Here is a 17815-nt window from a genome sequence, read left to right on the forward strand (position 1 = left end):
CAGAGAGAAAGAGAGAAGATGAGCAAAATGAAGAGAAAGGTAGAGCTGTCAATGGTATCTGTTCAAAGCAGCCAACACGCCCCCATAGACGTGTTTAGAGGTTTTTTAGACACTCTCAGTCACGTGTCACGTGTGTGTTTTTGTGTGTGCGTGTGTTTGTGTGTTGTGTGTGTGTGTGTGTGGCGTGTGCGTGTATGTTTGCCCCCACATACCAGCGCTCTCTGTGTCATCGGTTCCACCGGCACAGTCCCCCTTACCCCTTACCTCCTAGGCACTTGTGGAGATCAGAAAGGACCTGAAAGGAGGAGAGAATAATACTTACCACATGGATGTGGATCTCTTAGTTCATTGCGTATACCTATCAGAGCCTTACAGATCTATGAGGTAGGGGCTAGGGGGTCTGGGCTCATTTGTGACTGGGCGGGTGACACACCCTCAGAGATAGAGAAAGAGAGCAATACACACACAGACTTCACTGCAATTCCCTGGCATTTTTGGAAGCACGTTCCTTTATTGGTAAGTGAGGAAGCAGGGGATTGGCTAACGGCTCTGTGACCAATCTGAACCAGCGCTGGGCTCCCACATCTCTGTTTTTTAATACACCCACATGCACACGCTAGTGGTACACGGGTCAGCTGTTTGTTCATCTGCACCCGCTTGCAATTGCTAATAACCCATCAGCGACCGCCCGACTATGTGTGATAAAGTGAAAATCTGAGGCTCGCACCCAACCCTAACTCGCGCGATAGGCTACAGTCAAAGGCAGCAGAACAATTTTTCGACAGGGGGTGCAGGGTATCTGAAGTTTAGACTTATGCACTAATACCAGATAGCCTAAAATAATGAAAGGAAAACCTCAATGTAGCCTATAGATTTCAATTACACAAGAATTATACATTAATGGATTTTTTAAAGGTATTGTTTCTCTTTATTCAATCCGCCCGCCACCCACCCACCCTTGATCCACACAATATTGAATAACCCTGAACCCGTCCACCCCGATGAGTCAAACCGTGCATCACTAACACACACACGCACACACATCAGGACTTCCTAGTTGAGAGCCTCCCTGATTGACCCTCCAAATGTGACACACACACACACACACACACACACACACACACACACACACACACACACACACACACACACACACACACACACACACACACACACACACACACACACACACACACACACACACACACACACACACACACACACACACACACACACACACACACACACACATGCTTTCGATTAGTCCCCAGGATTCAAGAGCAATGTAAAGGCAATGTCTAAACACACATATCCATCTATCTACATCACTGACAGTAATCACACACTTCCTGCTTCCAATCCAAGAACTTTACGGTAAATTATTATTATTGAAAAGTCCTTGGTTCCAACCTGTCATTAGACAGGCTCCTCAGCAGCAGGGCACGGTTACTCTTTAACACAATAAACTAAAGAACTAGCTAGCAGCTCTATATTTAAGGCACGTCTAGATATGTAAATGAAAACACCTCAGCGCACGGCTGCGTGTTCAGACTGACTCAGTTGTGTTGTATTCCAGTGGTCAGTGTGCATGTACATGTGGGTGGATGTGTGTGTGTGTGTGTGTGTGTGTGGAAAGTTTGTTCATGCATGTTTGTGTGTTTTGTATCAGTGAAGGGGTGAACCATCCTCCTCAGTGAGTTTTATTAAAATAAAAATGGTGAAACATTTCAAAAGCTATCCGTTTTAGACAAAACTATGCTAAATATGTTCACGTCACCAAATAATTGATTGAAACACACTGTTCTGCAATGAAGGTCTACAGTAGCCTCAACAGCAGTCTGTAGGGTAGCATCATGGTGTAGCCGGAGGACAGCTAGCTTCCGTCCTACTATGGGTACATTGACTTCAATACAAAACCTAGGTGGTTCACGATTCTCACCCCCTTCCATAGACTTACACAGTAATTATGACAACTTCTGGAGGACATCCTGCAACCTATCAGAACTGCTGACATGTTGTCCACCCAATCAAAGGATCAGAGAATGAATCTAGTACTGAAAGCATAAGCTACATCTAGCTAGCACTGCAGTGCATAAAATGTGGTGAGTACTTGACTCAAAGAAAAAGACAATAGTTGAACAGTTTTTAACAAATTAATTTCTTCCAAAATGAAGGAGAAGCAAGAGAGAGATCGAAAGAGATTTCGTCCGTTTTTTCACTTTCATTTTCACTTACTTAGCTAGCAAATGCAGCTAGCTAGTTAAGCCTACTCAAACACCCTACTCAATGCTATGTTAGCTAGCTGGCTATGACTATCCAACACAACACTGGAACTCTTCCAAATCAAGGTAAGCTTTTGGTTTTACAAATTTATTGCCCGCCGTTGTAAGTACTAAATTGCTAAGTACTAAATTGCTAGATTGTAGTGGGTTTACTTACGCGTTAATTCTATTAGCTATGTTGACTATGACGTTACTTTAGCTAATATGGTGACAACGATGTAGGCTGTGTGTGACGGTTATGATATGATTTGGCTTGGAAAGGCTTTTGCATTGAAGTCCACAAGCGAAAGGGTGAGACGAGGAGAGCATAGATGCGAGAAGGAATACAACGTGGCTGCTATCAAAGTGAACTGTGTTTACAAGTGATGAGGGGTGTATTCATTCCGCCGATTCTGAACAAAAACATTTCTTAAATGGAAGCAAACAGAACGAAATGGGGATAAACGTACTTGAATTTGTCCAGTAGAAACTCTCGTTTGAAACTGTTGGACTAACGATTACACCCTAGATCAGCTAGATGCAGGCAAGAGTGTGCAAGCCGGTATTGAATGTGTCACTGTCTGTCACCTCAAATGTTTCTCTTAACCTGTGTTCACCTACGTTGTAAACTTTCATTCATAGGCTAGGTTGTAGCAACCTCATGATGGGTATAGGGAAAATGTTAGTATCATGTAGTAGCCTAACCTAGCGCTGTAACATTGAACTGGGTGAATGGAATATGAATGACAGTCATCCAATATGCTCTAATGGAAATAAGGCCATGCTCATGAAAAAATGAATCGTCCTCCCTCATCTTAAATGGCACTGACCGCCACTGGTTTCTATGTGTGTGTGTGTGTGTGTGTGTGTGTGTGTGTGTGTGTGTGTGTGTGTGTGTGTGTGTGTGTGTGTGTGTGTGTGTGTGTGTGTGTGTGTGTGTGTGTGTGTGTGTGTGTGTGTGTGTGTGTTGATTCAGACGGTGGGTCCCTCCCTCTGGGGTCCTCAGCTCCTCCAGCCCTGTTACTCATTAGGCATCTGCACAGTGCCAGAATAAATAAGGAAAGACGGAGGAAAAAATCACTCTCCTCTCCTCTCCGTTTGTGAATGGGTAGAACATTAACAAATTCCAAAGTGTTTACAAACACCAGAGCCCTCCACTTCACTCTTTCTGCCATTCTCTCTGTCATTAATTCGCTCTCTTTGCCATTTGAAAGAGTGGAGATGGGAGGTAGAGGGAGAGAGAGACTTTCCCTCTCGGAGAGAGGGGTCGTGTGAAATCAGATGCCGTAATTTTATTTGGATTAACAGAATCGTGTCTACGTGCAACACTCCCAAATACACATTCAAGTACTTAACTGTTGTTTTCTCCCTCCTCGCCTTCCCTTTCTTTCCCTCCTCTTTAGATGACGCATCTGTTCCTATACATCGTTACATGTTTGCTGGCAGAGACAAACAGCCTTAGTTTAAACAAAGAGGAGGGTAGTGTGTGTGTGTGTGTGTGTGTGTGTGTGTGTGTGTGTGTGTGTGTGTGTGTGTGTGTGTGTGTGTGTGTGTGTGTGTGTGTGTGTGCGTGCGTGTGTGCACGTGTGTGTGTGTGTGTGTGTGCGTGCGTGCGTGCGTGCGTGCGTGCGTGCGTGCGTGCGTGTGCGTGCGTGCGTGTGTATGCGCACATGTGTTTGTGTGTGGTGTGTGTGTCTTCCTGCTTCCAAGGTTATATAAACCAAAGGGAAGGATAAATGACAGCATCCAGCATTAGTTTGTCATCATCAACATAAACACACGTACATCATCTTAAAGACTAACATGTGCTGGAGCCAATATGCACATTCACATAACCAGACGGGGGACTCAGTTAGAAGAGAGAGAGAGATGGAGGGAGGGACGGGGAGAGAGAGATACATATATAGAGGGAGAGATGAAGAGGGAGAAATAGACAGATTGGGGGAGAGAGAGAGAGAGAGAGAGAGAGAGAGAGAGAGAGAGAGAGAGAGAGAGAGAGAGAGAGGGAGAGAGAGAGAGTTACAAGCATATCCAGTGTTGGTCGAGCTTGGCGGTCTGGTTCATGAGACCTTGGTGTCGGCTGGCCCTCCTTAAGTCTCTGGGGCTGAAAGGTAAACAATGGTTCGGTTTTCCACCTAGCCATGCAGGAGAAATGACAAAATGATGCCAGAGGAAATGAAAGTAAACAACATCATTCATTGTTATCACTCTCATACCACTACTCCCTCCCATACATCACCCAACACTCCTCCTGTCTATCCTTTCATCCACCCCTCTGTCTCTTTATCCCTTTGTCCACCCCTCCATCTCTCGATGCCTTCATCCACCCCTCTTCATCTCTATCCCTTCATCCACCCCTCTCTCTATCCTTTCATCCACCCATCCATCTCTCTAACGCTTCATCCACCCCTCTTTCTATCTATCCTTTCATCCACCCCTCCATCTCTCTATTCCTTCATCCACCCCTCTTTCTATCTATCCTTTCATCCACCCTTCCATCTCTCTATCCTTTCATCCACCCCTCCATCTTTCTACCCCTTCATCCACCCCTCCATCTCTATATCCCTTCATCCACCCCTCCTCATCTATATCCCATCATCCACCCCTCTGTCTCTCTATCCCTTCATCCACCCCTCCATCTCTCTATCCCTTCATCCACCCCTCTGTCTCTCTATCCCTTCATCCACCCCTCCATCTCTCTATCCCTTCATCCACCCCTATGTCTCTCTATCCCTTCATCCACCCCTCTGTTTCTCTATCCCTTCATCCACCCCTCCATCTATCTATCCCTTCATCCACCCCTCTGTCTCTCTATCCCTTCATCCACCCCTCTGTTTCTCTATCCCTTCATCCACCCCTCTGTCTCTCTATCCCTTCATCCACCCCTCCATCTCGCTATCCCTTCATCCACCCCTCTGTCTCTCTATCCCTTGGGTGGGGTTAAATGCAGAAGACACATTTCAGTTGTACAACTGACTAGGTATCCCACTTTACCTTTCCTTTCATCCCCACTTCTGTCTCTCTATCCCTTCATCCACCCCTCTGTCTCTCTATCCTTTCATCCACCCTTCTGTCTGTCTATCCCTTCATCCACCCTTCTGTCTCTCTATTCCCTCATTTGATGAACAAATAAGATAAAATGTATCTGAGGGTAAATCTGCTGTGATTGAAGACGGTTAGAGGTGCTGTGCACCTGTATGTCTGCATGTAGGCACATACAGAAAAACATCATTCAAAAAAGTTCCCCAGCATCACACCACCCGGTGTTGGACATTTACTGCAGGTTGCCCTAGCGATACAATCACTCCCCCCTCTAGGTGTTTCTCAAGTGGACCTCTTTCTTTTAAAACACACTAGATGCCTTTGAACCTTCCTGAATGCGTAGTGAATCAGGTCAGCTGTTTCTAGGAATTGGATGTGTCTGACTCTCTGCCTCTCTCCCTCTCCCTCTACCTTTCCTTCTCTCGCCTCTGTCTTTTCCCTGTGTTTTGTAAGATTCTTGGAGAGCAGAGACAGAGCCCGTTGGCTGGGGAAATATGTTTGCCGCGCACACACACAAGCACAAGCACAAGCACACGCACACGCACGCACGCACGCGCACACACACACACACACACACACACACACACACACACACACACACACACACACACACACACACACACACACACACACACACACACACACACACACACACACACACACACAGATGACAAATGGCAGCATATGGCTTATGACAGTGTAGCAGATGGGTCACAGCTCCTAACACTACACTGAAGAATAAACACCTTCTACACATCATACTCCCTTCCGCTGTCTGTCCTCCTTTCTCTTGCTCTGTTCTTCCCTAACAATGAGAGTTCTGATTTCAGCACTCTGAATTCCAGCTGTAATGACTCCCAGACAGAAAGAGACGCGCTCACACACACGCACACACACACACACACACACACACACACACACACACACACACACACACACACACACACACACACACACACACACACACAAACACACACACACACACTCACACTCACACTCACACTCACACTCACACTCACACTCTGGGTCAATGCTCTCCCAAATATGTCCACAGCTCACATGATCAAATAGCATAAATATTTCGCAGTGTGCTCACATGGAGCAGAGTAGAGACGAGCCGAGGCTGCTGTATCTGGACTGTCGTTCTAGCTTCAGGTTATGTAACAGAAGGGACATCCAGTGAGACTACAAACCCCACATTCTCTTGAACAACCTACTGTTTTCTCTCCGGGCTCGGAACGGTCAGCTAATCCAACTGGATCCCTGGGTGGGACCAGACCTCCTATCACAGTGAGCTACCTACCCCAGTACTACTGGAGCCTTCCTGGATTTGAGCGCACTGCCATCTCTGCGAAGAGGTCAGGATCTTCATGGCACAGATGGTAAAGGCATTGCCCATTAAATGCAGGATTGCCGGTTCAAGCTCAGCTCAGACTCTGCCACATCAATCTCTACACTTTCCCTGAACAATCCAGCAAGCATACTGTATCACCAGCATAACAGTGTAGTGGCACTAGTCTCAGACATGTCTGTAGGATATTATAAACACCATACTTATGCAATAAGGCCAGAGGAGGTGTGGTTTATGAACAATATACCACGGCTAAGGGCTGTTCTTAAGCACAAAGCGTCGCGGAGTGCCTGGATACAGCCCTTAGCCGTGGTATATTGGGCATATACCACAAACCCCCAAGGTGCCTTATTGCTATTACAAACTGGTTACCAACATAATTAGAACAGTAAAAAGTACTTTTGTGTCATACCCGGGGTATACTACGGCTTTCAGCCAATCAGCATTCAGAGCTCAAACCACCTACAGTTTATAAATACAATTTGCATATGATCTGGCCTTCTGTAGTTTGGTTCAGTCATGCCAACTGAACTGTAACAGCATCAACACACTTGTTGATAAAACCCTCTTCCCACATTCGTCAGAAGCAACTTATAAGTCAGGTTAGACAGTTCATGTCATAAGAATCAAGCTGAAACTACTGTTACAACAATTGTGTAAAATGTGGTTGTCACTCAAGACAAGCTTTTGGAAACCCCTTTTGTCTTTGACGCCACCCTGGCTCGTAGCATGCCGGCACGTACGCTTGTATACACACACACACATACACACACACTTTGAGAAGTTGAATGGTTTTCAATGTGTCAGTGAGGCCTCGGAGGTAAAGCTCCATTGGTCTGGATGTGGAGTCGTCTGTTTCCAACAGATTTATCGCTTTCTCCGCTCGCATAAAGAATGTGTAAATCTGGCCCCGGCCCTGGCAGGATTGTGTGTACGTGTGTGTGTCCATTACAGTCATGTCAACGGAGAAATCACTCATGTAGAGGAGTGTACACACTTAGAGGGTTTAGCTCTACCGGCAGGTGATGATGGACAAGCCTTTCAAGGAGGGAGGGAGGGAGAGAAGGAGGGAAGGAAGGAGGAAGGGAGCGAGGGAGGGAGGGAGGGAAAGAGGGAAGGAGGGAGGGAAGGAGGGAGGAAGGGAGAGAAGGAGGGAAGGAGGGAGGAAGGAAGGGAGGAAGGGAGGGAAGGAGAGAGGAAGGGGGGAAGGAGGGAAGGAGGGAGAAAGGGAAGGAGGGAGGAAGGGAGGGAAGGAGGGAAGGAAATTAGTGGAATAAGAATGTCCACTGCAGTGAAGCTTTCTTCATCACAGATGTTTAAGATATGAAATTGTCCTCTGATGCTTAAGAGAGAGGATGAGAGAGAGAGTGAGAGTGAATGAGAGAGAGGGGGAGAGAGAACAGAGAAAGGGGGTGGAGGGGAAAACGAAAGAGGGAGACAGAAAATAAAGTACTTCTTCGTCTATTGTCACAAACCCTGGGCAGGGAGCCACAGTTGCATAGTCCATTACTCTGGGAGAGTTTCAACCTCTTAAATAGCCCTCCTCCCTTTCTCTCCTTCTCTCCTCCCCCTCCCCTGTTCTCCCTTTTAATCCAGGGCTCAGGGCTGGGAGGACAGGTACAGGAAACAGTCATTCATTAAGAGCCTGGACCTCGTTAGTACAACCAACGCTCTGCACTATATGTGCCGTTCCACCTCCGAGGGCATGTGTGTGTGTGTGTGTGTGTGTGTGTGTGTGTGTGTGTGTGTGTGTGTGTGTGTGTGTGTGTGTGTGTGTGTGTGTGTGTGTGTGTGTGCGTGTGTGCGTGTGTGTGTGTGTGTGTGTGTGTGCGTGGAGTGGGAAAAGGTGAGGGGAGGTAAGGGGCAACAGAGGGCTGGGGGTGAAGTGGGGAGGGGTTATTGTGGTACTCTGACCTGGGGTCTCAGAACAGATGAGGGGAGTTCTAATGATAGAGGGTTTCCCTGAACCATGTACCCCATATATACACACACACACACACACACACACACACACACACACACACACACACACACACACACACACACACACACACACACACACACACACACACACACACACACACACACACACACACACACACACACACACCCTCAGGTGGTCAGCACAGACAGTTCCACTTCACATTTTAGTCATTTAGTAACGTGTCATGATTGCAAGGGCTCATATACAGATACAACCCGCTAACATTACTTAGCATTTTACCATTTTTGTCATTTATCAGATGCTCTTATCTACAGTGGTGGAAAAAGTATCCAATTGTCATACTTGAGTAAAAGTAAAGATACCTTAATAGAAAATTACTAAAAATAAAATAAAAGTCACCCAGCAAAATACTACTTGAGTAAAAGTCTAAAAAAGTTTAATATACTTAAGAATCAAAAGTAAATGTAATTGCTAAAATATACTTAAGTATCAAAAGTAAATGTCACACCCTGACCTTAGAGATCCTTTAAATTCTCTATTTGGTAGGTCAGGGTGTGACTAGGGTGGGAAATCTATGTTTATATTTCTTTGTTGGCCGAGTATGGTTCCCAATCAGAGGCAGCTGTCTATTGTTGTCTCTGATTGGGGATCATACTTAAGCAGCCCTTTTTCCCACCTTCTGTTGTGGGATCTTGTCTTTTTGTGTTGCATGTGTTGCAGTCCTAGCTTTACGTTCGTTGAGTTGTTTATTGTTTCTGGTGGAACATTTAAAATGAAAAGAAAATGTACGCCTACCACGCTGCACCTTGGTCTTCATTTAACGACGGACGTAACAGTAAAAGTATAAATCATGTCAAATTCCTTATATTAAGCGAACAATTGTCTTGTTTTTTATATATTTATCGATAGCCAAGGCAAAACTCCAACACTCAGACATAATTTGACAACAATTTTGTTTAGTGAGTCCAACAGATCAGAGGCAGTAGGGATGACCAGGGAAGTTCTCTTGATAAGTGTGTGAATTGGAAAAATGTTCTGTCCTGCTAAGCATTTCAAATGTAACAAATAGTTCTGCGTGTCAGGGAAAATGTATGGAGTAAAAAGTACATATTTTCTTTAGGAATGTAGTGAAGTAAAAGTAAAAGTTGTCCAAAATATAAATAGTAAAGTTAAGTACAGATACCACAAAAACGACTAAAGTACTTAAGTACTTTACTTGACACCACTGCTTATCCAGACTGAAATACAGTAAGGCAACCAGTGGGATGTCAAGATCTGAGACTTGCAGAGAGAAATGCAATGTAACAGACCAGACGTTGTAGTGTTTCTCAACTCCAGTCCTTGAGTACCCCTTACCAGCATGTATCCCCGGACAAGCACACCTGATTCTACTTGTCAACTAATCATCAAGCCCTCAATGAGTTGAATCATGTGTTTTTGTCTGGGGCTACAACAAAAATGTGTGCTGTTGTGGGTACTGGGGGACTGTTGGGGTTACTGGAGGACTGTTGGGGTTACTGGAGGACTGTTGGGGGTACAGGAGGACTGTTGGGGGAACTGGAGGACTGTTGGTGGTACTGGAGGACTGTTGGGGGTACTGGAGGACTGTTGGGGGTACTGGAGGACTGTTGGGGTTACTGGAGGACTGTTGGGGGTACTGGAGGACTGTTGGGGGTACAGGAGGACTGTTGGGGGTACTGGAGCCATCCACGTTGAGTGTATGAGAGTAGATGGGCGCCACCCAGTCAGTCAGTCCGTCCGTCCGTCCGTCCGTCCGTCCGTCAGTCAGTCAGTCAATCAGCCAATCAGCCAGTCAGTCCGTCAGCCAGTCAGTCAGTCAGTTAGTCAATCAGCCAGTGAGTCAGTCAATCAGCCAGTCAGTCAATCAGCCAGTCAGTCAGCCCGTCAGTCAGTCAGCGGACAGAGAGAGGAGCTAGTCTGAGTCTGACGGGTCTCCATTGCTGTGAGTTCAAGGCCACATGCCCTTTTTCATTACTCCGAACAGACCAGCTGTATTGTAACTACAACCAATTTCCTTGCAGTCTATAAAGCTGTCCATCAAAATCCTACCGAACAGAGGAGCAGAGAGTGGGAGGAATGGGAAGGAGGGATGTGGTGTTGGCTGTTAGAGGGAGCTGCTGGATTCAGGACCAGATGTCAGAAAGCGCCAATGGAAAGGCGGGAGAGGAGAGCAGAGGAGAAGGGGGGAGGACAGGGCAGTTATACGGTTCATTGTACACCTAACAGGTTTTGACCTAGTGGTGGATAAGGGGGAAACGCTCCCTAATTGACAAGGATTCTGACTACACTTACATCAATAAACATATTGTAACTACTCATTTCTATTATGTCCAACATGGTAAACAGTATGGGTGTTAAAAACACGCTAAAACGAGTGGGACTTATGTTGTGTGCATTTTACTATCATGAAAAGGTGTTGTAATTTGTGGCAAGCATCATATTGTGGGTCATGTACATACTGTACCTCACATAACACCGTTATTGGATGTTCTGTGTTTCAGGATATCATCGGCCCAATGTCAACCACAAACGATTCTTTTCACATCCATTTATTAACGTTAGAAAACAAAGAGACAAATAAGTTATAATATTTTTTATTTGTTAGAATTCTATCAGTGTTTGAACATTAATATTTAGAGAGCTAGTACAACTTCTACTTTCATGGCCAGCATTTGACAAACCCATAGAAACAGCTTGCTGAGTTTTCTCTCCCCTATGATAGATAATACTGACTGTTAATGTCATCAGTGAAAAGAGTCCACCTTAGGATTTTCTCTGTTACGGTATCATTACATATAAACTCTTTAAAAATATACTTCCGTCAAATAACTTGACAACTGCTATGTATACTACAAAAATAAATTTTCATATAAATAAATTATATGGCATATATTTATCTTTGTAACTGAAACAATATATATCCTCGCCAACGAAGACCAAATGGAAGTCTGCAGAAAACCATAGATTTTCTTTCCTTTTTAAAATCCTCTAAGAGCTATGGTGAGCCTTGTAGTGTAAATGCTATATACTCTTGTTTCCCTACGTAACACTAGTAAGCACGTTATACAGATCAGAACACCATTCATGTCAAAACAATAACTGTAATAGTGTTTTTCAATAGACATAAAAATCCCTGCATTTGTTATCCACTGGCATTGATGACCAATAACGAAAGAAAACAAACAAACATCTTATAATTACAAAAATATAAATAGCGCAAATCCAACGTCGAAAAAAAAAAAACATTTCAAAAATGAAGAAAATAGTTGCCCGCCATGATTTCTCTCCATTACTGCCAATGTGACATCAGGAGAAAACAAAAACAAATAAACCAACAAACGAAGAAAAAAAAAATTCACACAAGCAGCTGACACGACATATGGACAATGGAGGGGGATACTAACGACACGGTTAAGACTTCTGGGAGAAAATGACACACGTAGCTACACGTGTTGGACAGGAAGTCTGTGTGTATGCAGGGGGGGGGGGGGTCGGGGTATGTGTGTGAGTGGGAGGGTGGGTGGTGTATGGGGGAGCTAGACAAGACGCGACTGACACACTCACACACCGGGCTGATCGTGAGGGGGGGGGGGGTCGGTGGCTTGGTGAACCCTGACCCCTGAGGCTCTGGCCTGTGCCATTTGGCAGTTGAGGGGGAACTTCCAATTAGTGTCATGGCGTTATGTTGTGGATTTTTACGAGGTGAGGTCAGTAGGGACGGCTGGGCTAAATTGGGGCCAGTTGTCTTTGCTGTCACTGAGGAGGACAGAGAGAGAGGAAGACGGACACACAGACACACAGACACACAGACACACAGACACACAGACACACAGACACACACACACACACACACACACACACACACCAAGTATTGTTAGACCAGATAGTGCTTAAAACCCTTTAGCTCTCTGGACGGGTAGCTTATTGGATGAAGAGGAAGAAAGAGGGGGATGGAGAGAGAGTGAGACTTTCTTGTGAATGAAACGTGTAATGCAGTCAAGTGTCAGGCTGAGTAGGGTAGTATCCTAGGTGTAGCTTATCACTAGAGATAGTATGTACAGTACCAGTCAAATGTTTGGAAACACCTAATCATTCAAATGTTTTTCTTTATTTTGACTATTTTCTACATTGTAGAAGACATTAAAACTAACTATGAAATTAACGCATATGGAATCATGTAGTAACCAAAAAAGTGTTAAACAAATCTGAATATATATTTATATCTTTGATTCTTCAAAGTAGCCACCCTTTGCATTTCAATTAACAGGTGTGCCTTATTAAAAGTTAATTTGTGGAATTTCTTTCCTTCTTAATGCGTTTGAGCCAATTAATTGTGTTGTGACAGGGTAGGGGTGGTATACAGAATATAGCCCTATTTGGTAAAAGACCAAGTCCATATTACGGGAAGAACAGTTAAAATAAGAAAAGAGAAACAACAGTCCATCATTACTTTAAGACATGAAGGTCAGTCAATTCGTAAAACTTCAAGACCTTTGAAAGTTTCTTCAAGTGCAGTCGCAAAAACCAGGAAAGGAAGACCCAGAGTTACCTCTGCTGCAGAGAATAAGTTAATAAGTTAAAGTTACCAGCCTCAGAAATTGCAGCCCGAATAAAAGCTTCATAGAGTTCAGGTAACAGACACATCTCAACAACAACTGTTCAGAGGAGACTGTGTGAATCAGGCCTTCATGGCCGAATTGCTGCAAACAAACCCTACTAAAGGAGACCAATAAAAAGAAGAGACTTGCTTGGGCCAGGAAACACAAGCAATGGACATTAGACCGGTGGTAATCTGTCCAAATTTGACATTTTTGGTTCTAACCGCCCTGTCTTTGTGAGACGCAGATTATGTGAACGGATTATATCCACGTGTGGTTCCCACCGTGAAGCATGGAGGAGGAGGTGTGATGGTGTGGGGGTGCTTTGCTGGTGACACTGTCAGTGATTCATTTAGAATTCAAGGCACACTTAACCAGCCAGCATGGCTATCACAGCATTCTGCAGCAATATGCCATCCCATCTGGTTTGTGCTTAGTGGGACTATCATTTGTTTTTCAACAGGACAATGACCCGACACACCTCCAGGCTGTGTAAGGGCTTTTTGACCAAGAAGGAGAGTGATGGAGTGATGCATCAGATGACCTGGCCTCCACAATCACCCAACCTAAACCCAATTGAGATGGTTTGCAATGAGTTGGACCACAGAGAGAAGGAAAAGCAGCCCACAAGTGCTCAGTATATGTAGGAACTCCTTCAAGACTGTTAGAAAAGCATTCCAGGTGAAGCTGGTTGAGAGAATGCCAAGAGTGTGAAAAGCTGTCATCGGGGCAAAGGTTGGCTACTTTGAAGAATCTCAAATATAAAATATATTTTGATTTGTTTAACACTTTTTGAGATACTACGTGATTCCATATGTGTTATTTCACAGTTTGGATGTATCCCTATTTTTCTACAATGTAGAAAATAGTACAAATAAAGAAAAGCCTTGAATGAGTAGGTGTGTCCAAACTTTTGACGAAAACTGTATATTTACAGTTAGAATAACAGAAGTTGCATCCACGAGAAAAAAATGATTCTAAAAAAAATATCCTCCATAATGGCTTTGACTAGCTACCATGGATTTTGTACTCCGACTGTAATATGCATTAGCTACGGGAGTGATACTTGTACGCCCACTCATGCTACTATAAGATGGCTGCCGAGAGCTATGACATCACCAGAGAAAAGGGGAGATGGGAAATTGAGTCCGAGGGACAGCCAAGGCACGCATGGCCTTTTACAGTAAAACAATCCCCAGACAACAACACAAGAGCTCAGAGCGGAGACGATGCGGAAGCTACGACGCAGGGACAGTCACAAACAACACAGCTGCATATCTTCTTCATAATATGCTCGTCTTAAATAGCACGCATAGCGTGAGTCAGAGTTCAACAGTAATTGTTTTCATAACTACCACAGGTTTGTGATAAGCAAATTAATCGTTTTTTTTTTTCAAAAGCGGACCTTTATACACAAACATACACACGCATACACACGCACAATCTCTGTGTAGTTGTTGTGTAACGCTTCACATGACGTGATCGTTAGCCTATTTCTTGAGAGATGGATCTGATGATTTACCCACGCACACACGCACACACACAATCACCCTTGCACACTCGCTCACCTCTTTATAACGTAAAAGAAACATTTGCATAGAATTATTATACAAGTTCGTGTACACAGTTATCATACATCATTACCAAAATATCTTAAGCAGCAGCAATGTATGCTGAAATGTATTGTCTAGATGAAGTTTCCTCATGGCACAGATCCACAGATGAGTGAACAGTAATCAGAGATTTCTCACACACACACACACACACACACACACACACACACACACACACACACACACACACACACACACACACACACACACACACACACACACACACACACACACACACACACACACACACACACACACACACACACACACACACACACGCCATACAAAATGACGTCCCCAGTCTGTTAAAAAAGGAGTTGTACAGCTCCTACATTATAGCTATTTTTGTTTTCATATTTACATGAGTGTACATCTTTTAAATATGGATAGAGATATCTGAAACAAACATCCACTGGGTTCCAGTACGATTGAGCACCATGGTGCTAGCCACCACTGGGTTATGTGTGCCGCTGCGCTGTGGGCCGCTGAGTGAGAGAGGGAGTCCATCTTTGGCCGTTGAACTTCTACTCTCCTCCACTGGAACAAAAGAGAGACAGACAACACACGGTTAGGAGAGTGTCAGGACAACACGTACATCTCCCTCTCCAAAGGCGCAACGCTGAATATATTATGTTCAGTTTGCAGCCCCCAAAAAAGGGTGGACTTTTGATGGACTGAATGGGGACATTTTTGCAAGTAAAAAAAAAATAATCAAAGGAGAAAAAGGAACAGGCACGTTCAATTCAAGTCCTTTGTGGCTGTAACATCAAACATGTGGATTTCTTCATTGTCATGAGAAGCTACAAACTCCATTGGGGCTTACCTCAGCTTGCCCTCTTGCCACAGTCGCTCTCAGCTGCCTCACACTCCACATCCTGGAGCTCCATGGCCTCCACCTTGGTTCCTCTGCAGCTGATATGGACCTCCAGTGGCACATGGGGGTCCTGGAAGGCAGGCACCGGCTCTGCGCCGCCTGCTGTGTGGTAACTGTTTGCTGCAGTGTGTCCTGGGTAAGAGGAAGTGGGGCTCTGAGTGGGGGGAGGGGCAGAGTGGACGGCGACGGTAACCGACGCAGAGGCCGTTACCGTGGTGATTGGCTGACAGTAAGTAGGGGCGGGGTTAGGGTTAGGGTGGTGAGGTTGGTGGTGATTGGGCCGGGGGTTGTGGGATGGACGGGTCCTGTGCCCCGCGGAGCGTTCTCTGTGGCCGCCCGAGCCAAAATGGCCTCCGGAGCTGTAATGGCCTCCAGCCTCAGTAGCAGTTTCAAAAGCGTCCATGCGCGGGCGTGATGGGGGCAGCGACTGTAGGTCCCTTTTGCTGAAGCGACGGGATGCACCAGGGTGGGCCCCTGACTCCGGCAGGACCGACTGACGAGAGAAAGATCAGAAAATCAGAACAACTTGTACACATATCGCACGGAGAGTGTGAGCATTTGTCACGTGTGTGTGTGTGTGTGTGTGTATAGATGTGTGCATTATCCAAAGCACTTACAGAAGACACAGAGTAGGCCGTGGCGTCTCCTTGTCTAGCTGTCCTTCTTGGCCCTGCTCCTAGTCGCACCTCCTCTGTTCTAACAGCTCTGCCCCTGCTGGTCTGGATGCCGTACTGCATGTCCTCTGTTCTCCCAGCTCTGCCCCTAGTGGCGGGGAGGTCGTACTGCTGCAGCTCCTGGCTAACGCCTGATACCGTGGTGTTGGAGCTGTACTCAGAGTCGGACGAGTCAGAGCCCGTTCCTGTCCCCGTGCCAGAGGTGGTGTGGCGTGGGCGGACTGAGAAGTGGACCACGTGAGGAGGAGGCTCCAGGGAAGGGGTGGGTAACCGGCTACGCCCATCCACAGGGGTCACCTGAGGGGGACAGTGAAAGGAGGGAGGTGTGAGGAGATGAGTGGGAATTTGTACGCAAACTACGCCGCTGAGCAATTTCATGGGAGCTCGTGTTAGAACACCCAATCAAAGGTCGGCGTCGGTTCACCAAAATATGTGCGTAAAAAAATGCGTGAGCGTGCCATTTCCTGCTATGTGGTGGAGCTATATAGATGGCTAAACAGGAGAAACCATCTGACCTCTGGATAGGGGCCGAAGTAGGACAGCAACACAGGAAGAAGGACCAAACCATTCAGCACCCCCAGAACTGTCAGGATAGCCAGCACAGCAAAGAAATACCTGCAACAAACCAACACAGTGTAACGTTAACATGGGCATGCCATTCCATCAAACACCACAGACGAACACCGCAGAAGATAAAATGCAAAGAGTCCCAACCATTAACATACTGTGGTCATTTTGGCAGATGCTTTAACCAACTGAACCAATGGAACATTGGCAGCGTCACATTGAAATACCTGTGGCAACCACAATGAACACCAAACACAGGCATTAGAGCAAAAACACACCTGCAGAACCCATAGAGAAACAACAGTGTAAGCCAGTATGAGTGTGTGTGTGTGTGTGTGTGTGTGTGTGTGTGTGTGTGTGTGTGTGTGTGTGTGTGTGTGTGTGTGTGTGTGTGTGTGTGTGTGTGTGTGTGTGAACACAAAGAGAACACCTGGAGAAACCACAGATCAACAGGAGAGAGGCTTAGACAAGGACAAACATGCACTAGATGAACCATTACACATGTCTGAAGAAATACTCAGACAAACACACCACACACACACACACACACACACACACACACACACACACACACACACACACACACACACACACACACACACACACACACACACACACACACACACACACACACACACACACACACACACACACATACACACACACACACGTTGGTTTGGTAGAAAATATAAATGTACCTTGTGTGTTACTTAGTCCTGCCAAAGAGGGTTAGTCTTTAGAAAGCCGCACAGAGAAAGAGAAAGAAGCATAATTAGCTGGAGTTGGTTAATTCAAAGGCATGGAAAAAGAGGGCGAGAGAAGGAGGGAGGGAGAAAGGGGGCACTTCTTTGGGTGTGTGGTATAAGCAA

At 45.5% G+C, this 17815-nt stretch overlaps 1 protein-coding gene across 3 annotated transcripts in view; it reads right to left on the bottom strand.

Moving 5' to 3' along the window:
• Positions 1-11198: 11198 nt before the first annotated feature.
• The window catches only part of ptch1 (patched 1), a 93073-nt gene continuing 86456 nt past the window's right edge, over positions 11199-17815 (bottom strand). For 2 of the 3 annotated variants that reach the window (XM_071402666.1, XM_071402665.1), the window contains exons 21-24: positions 16895-16994; positions 16323-16676; positions 15655-16198; positions 11199-15368 (exon numbers count right to left, since the gene is read on the bottom strand). In XM_071402666.1, coding sequence (XP_071258767.1) covers positions 15656-16198; positions 16323-16676; positions 16895-16994 — 997 coding nt within the window. In that variant the 3' untranslated portion in view covers positions 11199-15368; position 15655. Of the gene's footprint in view, positions 15369-15654; positions 16199-16322; positions 16677-16894; positions 16995-17644; positions 17681-17815 lie in introns of those variants that run through there. The other variant, XM_071402667.1, reaches the window with a different exon arrangement.

This window comes from Salvelinus alpinus, chromosome 5, assembly GCF_045679555.1.
Source record: "Salvelinus alpinus chromosome 5, SLU_Salpinus.1, whole genome shotgun sequence".
Lineage (NCBI taxonomy): Eukaryota > Metazoa > Chordata > Actinopteri > Salmoniformes > Salmonidae > Salvelinus > Salvelinus alpinus.